Source organism: Mobula hypostoma, chromosome 15, assembly GCF_963921235.1.
Source record: "Mobula hypostoma chromosome 15, sMobHyp1.1, whole genome shotgun sequence".
Taxonomy (NCBI): domain Eukaryota; kingdom Metazoa; phylum Chordata; class Chondrichthyes; order Myliobatiformes; family Myliobatidae; genus Mobula; species Mobula hypostoma.
The window spans coordinates 2882022-2895513 of NC_086111.1; the positions used below are offsets into that span (position 1 = coordinate 2882022).

At 39.0% G+C, this 13492-nt stretch overlaps 1 protein-coding gene across 1 annotated transcript in view; it reads right to left on the minus strand.

Annotated features, from left to right (window-relative positions):
* LOC134356646 (inter-alpha-trypsin inhibitor heavy chain H3-like) overlaps window positions 1-10250 on the minus strand; it is an 85081-nt gene extending 74831 nt beyond the window's left edge. The window contains exons 1-6 of the mRNA XM_063067618.1: window positions 10126-10250; window positions 9986-10042; window positions 9442-9471; window positions 3674-3840; window positions 605-709; window positions 192-354 (exon numbers count right to left, since the gene is read on the minus strand). Of these exons, the coding sequence (XP_062923688.1) occupies window positions 192-354; window positions 605-709; window positions 3674-3840; window positions 9442-9471; window positions 9986-10042; window positions 10126-10215 (612 nt within the window). The 5' untranslated portion in view covers window positions 10216-10250. The remainder of the gene's footprint in view (window positions 1-191; window positions 355-604; window positions 710-3673; window positions 3841-9441; window positions 9472-9985; window positions 10043-10125) is intronic.
* Between the last annotated feature and the right edge of the window lie 3242 nt (window positions 10251-13492).

Genomic DNA, 13492 nt, shown 5'->3' on the forward strand with positions numbered 1-13492 from the left:
AGATGCTAGAAATCTGAAATAAACCAAAGAACATAAAATGCTGGGAACACTCAGCATCTGTGAAAAGGATCTTCAAGCTGAAACATTAACCCTGTTTCACTTTCCATCACCTGATGAGTGTTTCCTGCATCTCATGTTTCAATTGTTAAAAAAGTTTTTGTTTTGGAAAAGTAGTCATTTTACAGACATACCTGGAAATGATTGACAAGCTGCAAAGGCTTTACTTTGATAACCATCTCGTATTTCCCCAACTTGCGTTGTAATAGTTCTTCATATGTTAGTTCAAACACAATTTTTTTGGTTGGTGCAATGTTTATTGACATCTTAAACGTCTCTGTTTTCCTTCCTGATGCTCTTTGTGTGTGAGAGCACAAGAAAAGTAAGAAGTGTAGAGTCATCAAATAACATTGCAATTGGCATTTTGTGCAGTGTCCGAAAATAATTTAGCATTAGAAACTGGAAAGCTTAAAACCCCCAGCACATTTTGAGAAAGAGTACATTTGCAAATCTCGCTTTCAATGCACCATCAGGTGAATTATTTTCACAAACTTCACAATTCTCTGCCAATTATTTTGTAATTATAGATGTATAACTTAGCTCTTACTTTACCAAACCTGCTGTCTCTCCCCGGGAAACTGCTTCTCTATACTGCTTCCATGCAGTCTCTTTCTTCTTTACCTCTCCAGTGTATAACACACCATTTATTGTCCTACAGATGAAAGCATCAGAAGAATACATTGTTAAACTAAAAGTGATTTAATTTAATGCTAGCCATACACTTGGTCTGAATAGATGGAAGGGACTTTTAAAAAGGAAATAAAGTTCTTTTTCCATTATCTTCTTCTGTAACTTAATGGGACCATTGGATATAAAATATCAATTCACATGATTGTCATTTTGGATACTTTACAAAATCTTAACTGCAATGCTTGATGCATTGATTGAAAAATTCAATCACTATGCAATTTATGCTAAATGGCTCTCTGTTTCTTACAAAATAAATACCAATATCATTAGCTTGCAGGACTCAACTTTTATTAAGTTCAAGTAAAGCTAACATGGAAGGACAATCAACCAACCCAAGAACGCTGATTCACTATTTTTGCATCACTTATTTAATTTAATGTTTAAAATATATATTTCTTATTGTAAGATGTAGTATTTTTAATGCATTGTTGCGATAAAGCAGTAAATTTCATGACAAATGTCAATGATATTAAAGCAAATTCTGATTCTAGTCTCACCAGTCAGCTGGTAGCTGGCCTCCCACTTCCCCCAGACTTGGAAACATTCAGCTCTTGCTGTTCAGTTCAGCAGGATGTCCATTTCCCAGCAATGCTGTACTACCACACCACCTGTTACCTGTAATCAATTTTCAATCTTCAGTTCCTTTTGGGTGCTTGGAAGGCTAAACATGCACAAACAAAGTCATCAGCCGCGACTTTGTTAGCCTCAGGTTGAATTATTTCAGTGGTGACTGGCAGCAGGGAAGCTCTAGGTCTCACTGGAGCTACATTTCATCTCTCTTGGTCATAGGACACACAGATCACCTGATAATAAGAACTGCACAGCAGACATCAAATGGTTTTCATACTGTTCTCCGCCTTAACAAAGGAAATAGCTGATTAATGTTACCAGGGTTTCTATATCTCTGACAGAGTTATACAGCACAGAGGAAGATCCAGCTCTACCTCATCATCATCTCTCTTGAACTCTGTACTTTTTCCAAATTCCAGATGATTTGTTTAATATTCAATATTGGATGAACAGAATTTTCCTCCTCTAAACAATGGAAAGATTAAAGCTATCGACTTTGGTCTTTGTCGTTTATTCTGTTCATTTGCCATGGTCTCTATCAAATTTCCTGGCAACTGTGAAATTGAGCAGCCTAAGCATTGTCTCTGCCCTCAGGGTAAGATTTAATAATACTATTCATGGAATTACTAAAATCACTTTGTTCCACTTCAGTAACATTGTCCAACTCTACCCCATTCAAGTTAATTATTGTTCTAACCCCCATCTGTGTTGTGATAAATTTATACTTATTTCAATACACTTTTGTTTTTTCTAACTATTTCTACTTTCTGTAAACTGGATTTCATATGTATCTCTGCTAAATGTACTCTAACATTTGGGTTCACTCATCAATCCAATGTCTACTCACTCAAATTCATCAGTTAACACACATCAAAGTTGCTGGTGAACGCAGCAGGCCAGGCAGCATCTCTAGGAAGAGGTACAGTCGACGTTTCAGGCCGAGACCCTTAGGAGGACGTCTCCCTCCATCCCTCCCCCTCCTGTCTTCTCCTATCATTTTGGATCTCCCCTTCCTCCTCCCACTTTCAAATCTCTTACTAGCTCTTCTTTCAGTTAGCCCTGACGAAGGGTCTCAGCCCGAGATGTCGACTGTACCTCTTCCTAGAGATGCTGCCTGACCTGCTGCGTTCACCAGCAACTTTGATGTGTGTTGCTTGAATTTCCAGCATCTGCAGAACTCCTCGTGTTTAAATTCATCAGTTCCTGGTTAAGCAACTGAATTTTATATTGTCTCTCATTTTCAGATCCCTCCATCTCCTTGCATCTTCCTACCTCCAGGTTCTCTATCAGTGAAATAAATTTAGAGATATATCTGCTTCTCTAACCATGGCCTCTGAACATGTATAATTTTAATTGCTTTACTATTCACAATTCTCCATTTAATTGTTAGGACTTTAAGCAGTGAAATTCCCTCCCAACCCTCTCTGCCTTCCCTTCCTCTATTACCAGGTGGGCCAACTCAATTCTGCTGCTATGTCTTATGGTATAAAACCAATAAAGTTCAGTTTCTAGTCTCTGCCGAAATATTTCTGTATATAGTTTAGTACCCTATATTGTTTAAATATGCTCCAACCTTGGGATTAAAGGTGACATAAATAAAAGTTGTTGTTGTACAATCCCTTCATTTAACAAATGCCTCAAAGAAATTGGCTGCAGTCAGCAGTTATTGGTCATTTACAAAGAAGTCAATTCTAGGCTGCTCCCAGGTTATGACACGGTTCCATTCCTGTGACATGCTTGTAACTCGAAAAGTTTGCAGGTTGTACGTATGGCTGCGAACCAAATTTCCACATAGCAGAAGATGCCTGCACCTTGCAACACCATTCTGTCAGTCCTCCCAACAGCAGTTCATATGTATGGGCTCTGCGCAAGCTGGGAGCTTGTAGCCTATGGAAGACTATGGCCTTGTTCAGAACAGTCTGAACGTGCTGTTTTAACTAGATACAGATTTCACAGCTCAACTCATGACAGGTTTCAGGTTTCTGATTACCCACAGTAATCACAAATGAAAAGACGGTGTGAACAGGAGTTCTCACACACCTACAATTGTTTCCATAGTTCACAACCACAAGAGGCAAACTGAAAGTGAGAAATTACAACTTCATCTAGATGGTTTTAGCTTCTGTTGACAAAAACACATGAACTACACATGGCGATCTACACCCAAAAGTGTGAAAGGCATTAAGATTGGTGACAGGAGATCCACATCATTGTGTTTTGTCAGAAGGCCATCGGCCACTATGTTCCTGAAAGAAAGGGAGTTTATATTAGCTACCATTAATCAAAACTAAAAAATGGGTATAAGAATTAGCTCCTTTTGAACTCTGCCAATTGGGAGGTTGTAGCAGGCACCCACATGGTAAAGTTAGTGATGAAAGCAGTCTTGGGCAGTTCAACTTCAAAGACTGCCTCCCTGGATCTAGATGCCCGGTTTATAACTCGGCTTGTTATGACATTGTGAGCAAATCGAGATGTAACTTTTGAATCAATCTTCAAGCTATAGACTTCAACATTTCCACGATCCTGAAGAAATAAAGGAAATACAATTGGAAATGAGGAATTACAATGTATTGTTCTATTATGAATAAAGATGTTTATAAAGATTCATTCATACTTGCTCCCAATGTGTATCTTTTTATATCATACTTACTGTTCTCAAGTGAACCTGTAAAAAGACTTTCTAGCTGAAGACCTTAAAGAGTCATAATGATGGTGTTCTACAGCATAGATACAGATATGGGCACTTTGGCCTGAGATATTATGCTGACCTTTTGCCCATCTACATGAATTCCATTTGCCTGCACTATGTCTGTATCTTCATAGGCCTCACTTACTTAAATGTTTATCTAAATGACTCTAATGTGATAATTGATGGAATCACCTTCTCCGGCAGTCAGTACCAATTATCCATAAATCTCTATATTTAAAAAATGTTCTCCTCAATTCCCCTTTTAAACTCCTTCCTCTCACCTCAGACATGTTCCCTCTTGCTTTTGATACTTCTACAATGGGGAAGAAAGATTCCGACTATCAACACTATCTGTGCCTCTTATAGGTTTACGTACCACTATCAAATCATTCTTTAACCAGTTTTAAAAAAAGCACAGCCCGTCCAATCTCAACATTAACTAAAGTCATCCAATCCAGGCAACGTACTGACGAATCTGCTCTGCACCCAGCAAAAGCACATCTTCCTACCACGTGGCAAACGGAAGTTCACATTGTACTCCAACTGAGGTCTCACCAGTGCTTTGTAAAGTTGCAACATTTATGTTCTATGTTGTGCCACGAAATCCAACCACAATGCATCTCAGATACCAACTGTCATGCAACAAAAGATGTAAAAGAAAATCAACCCAATTATTACATGCAATAGATTGGTAGGAAGGCTCTCCTATCTGCAATAGACTTGGATACCAATTTCATTTTGCATAAGCCACAATAGACAATCCAGAACACTGCTCTGACAATTTAGGTTGGAATGCTGTCTAGACCTAAACTGTCTTAACCACTGAACATCCTCATAGCCTAAATAAACCGCTCGTAACTATGACTTCCTTCTCCAGTAAATATTCCCTCACTCAGACCTCCCTCAGCTGTTGAGAAATTAATGTTCATACAAAGGCAATAAAAATTTTCATCTTGATTTCAGATTCAGAATTTTGATTTCAGATCTTAACAGTTGGAAGACTGAAGCAGAACACTTTTTGGATGCAGTTTTCTTTTCCATACTAAGTTACCGGGTAATTAAATAGCAGAGGTTAAAAACTGCCACCAAGAAAGCTCACTTAATTCCAATTATCATCATAGAAACATAGAAAATAGGTGCAGGAGTAGGCCATTCGGCCCTTCGAGCCTGCACCACCATTCCATATGATCATGGCTGATCATCCAACTCAGAACCCTGTACCTGCCTTCCCTCCATACCCCCTGATCCCTTTAGCCACAAGGGCCATATCTAACTCCCTCTTAAATATAGCCAATGAACTGGCCTCAACTGTTTCCTGTGGCAGAGAATTCCACGGATTCACCACTCTCTGTGTGAAGAAGTTTTTCCTAATCTCGGTCCTAAAAGGCTTCCCCTTTATCCTCAAACTGTGACCCCTCGTTCTGTACCTCCCCAACATCGGGAACAATCTTCCTACATCTAGCCTGTCCAATCCCTTTAGAATTTTATACATTTCAATAAGATCCCCCCCTCAATCTTCTAAATTCCAACGAGTATAAGCCTAGTCAATCCAGTCTTTCATCATATGAAAGTCCTGCCATCCCAGGAATCAATCTGGTGAACCTTCTTTGTACTCTCTCTATGGCAAGAATGTCTTTCCTCAGATTAGGGGACCAAAACTGCACACAATACTCCAGGTGTGGTCTCACTAAGGCCTTGTACAACTGCAGTAGTACCTCCCTGCTCCTGTACTCAAATCCTCTTGCAATGAATGCCAGCATACCATTCACCTTTTTCACCGCCTGCTGTACCTGCATGCCCACTTTCAATGACTGGTGTATAATGACACCCAGGTCTCGTTGCACCTCCCCTTTTCCTAATCGGCCACCATTCAGATAATAATCTGCTTTTCTGTTCTTGCCACCAAAGTGGATAACCTCACATTTATCCACATTAAATTGCATCCGCCATGAATTTGCCCATTCACCTAACCTATCCAAGTCACTCTGCATCCTCTTAGCATCCTCCTCACAGCTAACACTGCCACCCAGCTTCGTGTCATCCGCAAACTTGGAGATGCTGCATTTAATTCCCTCATCCAAGTCATTAATATATATTGTAAACAACTGGGGTCTCAGCACTGAGCCTTGCGGTACCCCACTAGTCACTGCCTGCCATTCTGAAAAGGTCCCATTTATTCCCACTCTTTGCTTCCTGTCTGCCAACCAATAGTCTATCCACCTCAATACCTTACCCCCAATACCGTGTGCTTTTTCAATCAATTCTGGTCAACTCCTCTCTCATGCCTCTGTAATTCCCCTTACTCCACTGTAGTACTGATACATCTGACTTTAGCTTCTCCTTCTCAAATTTCAGGGTGAATTTGATAATGTTGTGATCACTTTCCCCTAAGGGTTCTTTTACCTTAAGCTCTCTAATCAATTCATGTTCATTGCACAACCCCCGATCCAGAACAGCTGGTCCTCCAGTGGGCTCAACCATGAGCTGCTCTAAAAAGACATCTCGTAGGCGCCCTAGAAATCCCTCCTCCTGTCATTCAGCACCAACCTGATTTTCCCAATCTAACTGCACATTGAACTCCCTATGACTGTTGTAACATTGCCCTTTTGGCATGTCTTTTCTATCTCCCTTTATAATTTGTAGGCCACATCCTTACTTCTGTTTGGGGGTCTGTATACAACTCCCATTCAGGTCTTTTTACCCTTGCAGTGCCTCAGCTCTATCTACAATGATGCTGCACCTTCCAACCCTATGTCACCTTTTCCTAATGATTTGATTTCAATTTTTACTAAGGCCTTCCTGCCTATTCTTTCAATACAAAGTGTATCCGTGGACGTTAAGATACCAGCTATAAGTTTTTAGCCACGATTCAGTGATGCCGACAACATCATACCTGCCAATCTGCAACTGTGCTGCAAGTTCATCTGCCTTATTCCATATACTGTGTGCATTCAGATACAACACCTCCAGCTCTATATTCACCCCTTTTGATTTTGTCCACCTTGTATGTTGCACCTCATCGTGTTGATAGGGAAATTCTGCCCTATCAGCAGTCTCGCCTTACTACACATTGCCTCTGTGTACAAAAGGTGTTGTTAAGCTGGAAAGACTGCAGAGCTTTATGAGGATGTTGTCAGCATTAGAGAGCCAAAGTTATAGGGAAGGGTTAGCCTGGCTAGGTCTTCACTGGGTCTTTGTTTCTTGAAACATAGGAGAACAAGCGTGGTATGGTAGTGTAGTGGTTAGCACAATGCTTTACAGTACGGGTGATTCAGGTTCAATTCCCACCACTGCCTGTAAGCAGTTTGTACATGCTCCCAGTGGGTTTCCTCCGAGTGTTCCTGTTTCCTCCCACAGTCCAAAGGTTGGCAGGTTGGTAGGGTAATTGGTCGTTGTCAATTTTCCCATGATTAGGCTAGGATTAAATCAGAGTTTGCTGGGCAGCGTGGCTCGAAAGGCCAGAACTGTCTACTCTGCACTGTATCTCAATCAATTACTAATTAATTAAGTAATCATGAGAGGCTTAGTTAAGGACGAGTATTAGAGTATATTTTCCCTGAGTAAGGGAGCTCAAAACTACAGGATATATTTTTAAGAAGAAAGGGGAAAGAGCTAAAAAGGAGCCGAGGACAACAGAGCGTGGTGAGTATATGTAATGAGCTGCCAGAGGAAGCTGTTGAAATGCATACAATAATATAAGAAAAACTAGGATAGATCCATAGAGGGTGCAGGTCTTTTAGGAATATAGGCCAAACGCAGGAAATTGCGACTAGCTGAGTGGGCACCATGGTCAGTATGGACTCATTGGGCTGAAGGGCCTGTATTTGTGCAGTATTGCTCCAGGACTATTGTCAAAGGATTAAACTCCATAGAATCAACAGTTTTTTTTTACACTAATTACACTGGTAGAAAGGACAAATAAGAACAAAATAAAAGCAGATGACCTTTCAAGTGCTTGTACTTGCTCTAGTTTTCAATATAATTATCCTGATCTTTTCCTCTGCACCATTTTCCTGTGCTGACTGAATATTCCTTGATTATCTTAATATCTTAAAAACTATTATTTTTAAAAAAATCTTAGACCATGGACTATAAGACGTAGGAGCAGAATTCAGCCTATCAGTCTGCTCCACCATTTCATCATGGCTGATCCCGGATCCCACTCAGCCCCATACACCTGCCTTCTTGCCATATCCTTTGATGCCCTGACCGATCAGGCAATGATCAACTTCTGCCTTAAATAAACCTACAGACTTGGCCTCCAACGTAGTCTATGGAAGAGCATTCCAAAGATTCACTACTCTCTGGCTAAAAAAAATTCTCCTTACCTCTGTTCTAAAAGATCGCCCCTCAGTTTTGAGACTGTGCCTTCTAGTTCTGGATACCCCCAACATAGGAAGCATCCTCTCCACATCCACCCTATCTAATCCTTTCAACATTTGCTAGGTTTCATTGAGATCCCCATGCATTCTTCTAAATTCCAGTGAGGAGAGGCCCAAAGTTGCCAAACATTCCTCAAATGTTAACCCCATTCATTCCTGGAATCTTTCTTGTGAACCTCCTCTGGACTCTCTGCAATGGCAATATATTCTTGAGATATGGGGCCCAAAATTCTTGACAATACTCCAAATGCGGCCTGACTGGTGCCTTATAAAGGCTTAGCATTATCTCTTTGCTTTTATATTCTATTCCCCTTGAAATAAATGCCAATATTGCATTTGCCTTCTTTACCACAGACTCAACCTGTAAATTAGGTTTCTAGGAGTCTTGCACGAAGACTCCTAAGTCCCTCTGCACCTCTGATGTTTGAACCTTCCCCCCATTTAGATAATAGTCTGCACTATTGTTCCTTTTACCAAAATGCATTATCATACATCTCCCAATACTGTATCCATCTGCCAGTTTTTTGCACATTCTTCAAATTTGTCTATGTCCTGCTGCAATCGCATTGTTCCTCAGAACGACCTACCCCTCCATCTATCTTCGTATCATCCTCAAACTTTGCCACAAAGCCATCTACTCCACTATCCAAATCATTGACAAACAATGTGAAAAGTAGTGGTCCCAATACTGACCCCTGAGGAACACCACTGGCCATCTTGAGTGTACTTTGCAACTAAGTGACCACAGCCCTTTCGGATAAAAATTTCTAGAGATTTTCCACCCTCTGGATGAAGAAATATTTTCTAATCTCCCCTTTCATGGCCTCTTATTTCAAGCCTTGTTCTCATCACCCCAACTGGGGGAAACATCATCACTACTTCTTTCTCGCCCAGCTCTGTAAGAATTTTATGTTTCATTTAGATCACCTTTCATTCATCTAAGCTTGAGAGAATAATTTCAGAGTGCTTAATAGCATTTCATATGACAAAGCTGCCATTACAGGAATCAATCTATTGTACTGTTGGTTAAAAGATTTATCAAGGAATACCTACTTCGTATATCAGTCTCCTTATGCTTCTTTTCTAAAACCAAAGGAGTATATATTAGAACATTGGCTGTTGAGAAGTAAAAGCAATTTTGTTCTGCCTCACATGCAACAGATTCATACAAAAGGAAACAAGAAATGATAAGCAATATTATGATTGTGCGTAAAATTAGTTAAAATCCGGGCTATCAATGATGTTTTAATCTGTGAATGAAACTCAAGTCACACCTAATTAATTAGATCTTCAATCAACTATCAAAAGAAGGAATGGCTACACACATGGTCAATTCTTATTACTACAAAGCTAAAGGGACAGGAACTCTGCTTGTCGCGATATAAGCTACAATATAAGAGGAAAAGTCTTCTGGTGCAAGAAGAAACTAATTTTCTATGATGAAGTGTTGGTGGCATTGATTTTGTTCTTAACTACTGCCTATATTAATAATTTCCTAATTTGTTTGAGTCAACATCATAAGTTTGAAGCTGAGAATTAAAATGCATAAAAATATTTTTACATAGAATATTATGTTTCCACAGAAGACATATTGTACCTTCTTCAGTAACACTTTTAACGGCTGAAGGCTTGTTGAAAGACTCCCAGACCCAACCTACTTACGAAAATAAATCTATATTAGTCATAGTACAAATATAGCCAAGTTAGCTGTAATAATTTTTATTAGTTTTACATTACCACAGGGTCTTCTGATTCTGTTATTACAAAATGTGCTGATATTAATGTTGGAAGAGACAACAGCAAAAGATAAAATAACATCTGCGTCATTTTGAAGAACAGTAATTCTACCCCCACTGGCTTGTAGCTTTATTTGAACCTCTGTTAATAATGAAACACACTCACTACTGAAGCAATCTCAAGAGATTTAAAAACATATGTTTAACCCTTTGTTGTATCCTTCTTTCGGCAATTCTGCTCCACCAATTTTGCTTTGATTTATATTTATAATTGCTATGCACCAAACTGAAAAATGTTTTAAAAACACCACAAAAGGTATTGAAATGAATAAAATACGTTAAAGTATTTTAAGGTGTGAAACACAATTGATCAAAAAAACGTTAGAAACAGGAGCACGTACGGGCTATTTGCCCCCTTAAGATTGTTCTGCCATGCATTAAGATCATAGCCAATACAACCTGGCTTCAGGACCACTATCCACTTTAGCCCCATAGTGCTTGGAAGTGGCTGTAAACATCTTGCCTGAATATTTATTTATTTAGCCATACAGCACAGAGTGGCGACTTCTGGCCCTCTAAGCTTACCCAGCAACCTCTGACAAAACTAATTAACCCTAATTTAATCATGGGACAATTTATAATGGCCAATTAAGCTATCCAATACACCTTTGGACCGTGGGAGAAAATCGAAGGACCCAGAGAAAACCCATGCATTCCACAGGGAAGACATACAGACGCTACACAGACAGCACCAGAATTGAACTCCGAACTCTGTAATGGTGCCACGTTAACTGACACGCTACCATGGTATCAATATATTCAATGACTCCATTGTTGGGTAGAGAATTCCAGAGTTAGAATGAAGAGTGCTTTTCAGGTTGAGCGGGGGGGGGGGGGGCATATAATTACTGGAGTCCCCAGAGTTTGGTTCTTGGTTCTTGGTCCCCAGTTGTTTCCTATTTGAACTAATGATGTGGAGGAGGCAACAAAGTGGAAGGTTTCCAAGTTTGCTGATGATATTAGAGTAGGTGGAAGTTCATGCTGAGACATCATTATTCTGCATTGGGATAGAAATAGAAGGAGTGTGTTAAAAGCCTTGCAAATAGATTTTAATGTGGGCAAGCGTGTGGTCATATGTTTTGGTAAATCAACAGCTGAATGTGATTTCAATGGAAGGAGACTGCTTATGAATGAAGTTCAGAGGGATCTAGGTGTTCCAATGCATGGATCTCCAAAGGTTAGCAGCAGATCTGGTGACCATCCAGGCCATACTCTCTTCTCACAGCTGCTAATGGGAAGGACGTACAGGAGCCTAAGGTCCCATGCTACACACATGAACAATTAATTCTTATTACTACATTGCTAAGGGGATAGGAACCAAGTTCAGGAAGTTATAATCACTCAACCATCAGGCACTTGAACCAAACAGTAACTTTATTCATCCCAACATTGAACTGATTCTATAACCTGTGGACTTACTTTCAAGGATTCTACAAATCATTTTCTCAATATATATGACTTTCTTTTTCGTTTCTGTATTTGCACAATCTATGGTTGTCCATCTTTGTTGTGTGCAGTTTTTCATTTATTCTTTTGTGTTTTTTTTTGTATTAACTGTGAATGCCTGTAAGAGAATGAATCTCGGACATATACGTACTGTATGACATACTTTGTACTTTTGTAACAAATTTCCTTTGAACCTTAAATAAAACGACAAATAACATGTTGACTTCTATTGCAAAGGAATTGATGCTCTAAGAACAGGGACATTTTGTTAGTTGTACAGTGTTGGCCAGACTACGTTTAGAAAATTGTGAACAGTGTTGGTCCCCATACCTAAATAAAAAACAATACTGTATTGCAGGAAGTCCAAAGGAGATTCACCGGACTAATTTCTGAGAGTAGATGCACAAGAGATCCTTGGAGTTTAAAAGAATAAGTAGTGACCTTATTCAAACATATAAGGTCCTAAGAACATATGACAGGGTAAAAGTTGAAATTATGACCAAGAGAGAATAGCTACAAAATAAGTTGTTGATCATTTAAAACTGCTTGGATAATTTTTTTCTCTGAGGTAGTGTATCTCCAGAATTCTCTTGCACCAAAGAGACCAGATTGTTAGATGTATTTAAGGTGGAGATAGAGGACTATTTGAAATGAATTGAGGGTTATGGGTAACTGGCACAGAAGAATTGAGGCCATTATTGATCAACCATTATGATATTGAATAGCAGGGAAAACTTGGAGGCAAGTAGCCTATATGTGCTCCTATTTTCTTATATTCAATTTATTACCCCCTCAAGGAACTCTAACAATGTTAGGAATAAAGTAACCAAGCAATCTGAAATGAATTAGATGAGACACATAACTGTTAAAATAGAGGATAACTTACTTTAACAGTAAAAGCAGATTTTCACATACTTGGCAACATGTTTCATTAACTGCATGCAGGATTAAGATATGGTTAATCATAATGGAGGAGAGCAAGGATTTAAAAAGGGTCACCTTAGAAATTTACTGACAAACAATTTGAGAAATGTTCTGCCATGTTGCAATAAAATTTCCAGCATGACAACAGCCATGTGAACTAATCAAACTATGTTGGCATTTGCATTCTTTTGATTCATAACTTGCAGATTTCCCTTAAGGTTACTATGCATTGAAGATCAGTCTCCTGCAGATGACTGAGGCAAACATCAGATATTACTTAAATAAGGAAAAAGGCTGCTTAACTATGCAACATCATCAAAGATGAAAGGCATTTGTTACATTTGTGGACATTAAGGTAAAATTAGCAACTTCGCACTCATCTCAGTTTGGCATCACAGCAGATAATCTGCAATTTTCCTTTATAAATACATAAAAGCTTCTCAACTCAAGAAAAAATACAGCTAAGGTGAAAGTTCTGATTTTAACACACTGCCACCTTTACTTATTCATTAGATTTCCCACTTTTCCTCATTTAAAACCTTGCCTTTGTTTCTTGAATAGGATAAAGTTTAAGAATTATGAACTGAGACAAATCAGTTAAATTTTCTATAATTAACTTTCATCAATCTTTCTTTCTAATCCTCATGCAATTAATGTGTCATGAATATGTTCTGAATAGCTATCTCTTCATTTAGGATTCCTGAATTGTACTTTTTCTAACTACACCTCATTCTGCACCACTTATACAAAGATATGTGCACACTTCCCTGATGTTTGGTGAACTATGGAACGTGCTCTCAGAACCGTGCCCCCCTAGATAAGACTTTCATGGCTTTTATTAGTCCACCTCACCCTATTGATACAAGTTATCTATGAACCTAACTACTGATTAAACAATTAAAGAGATTTTGATCAGAACTTTTAAACAGAGTTTTGTC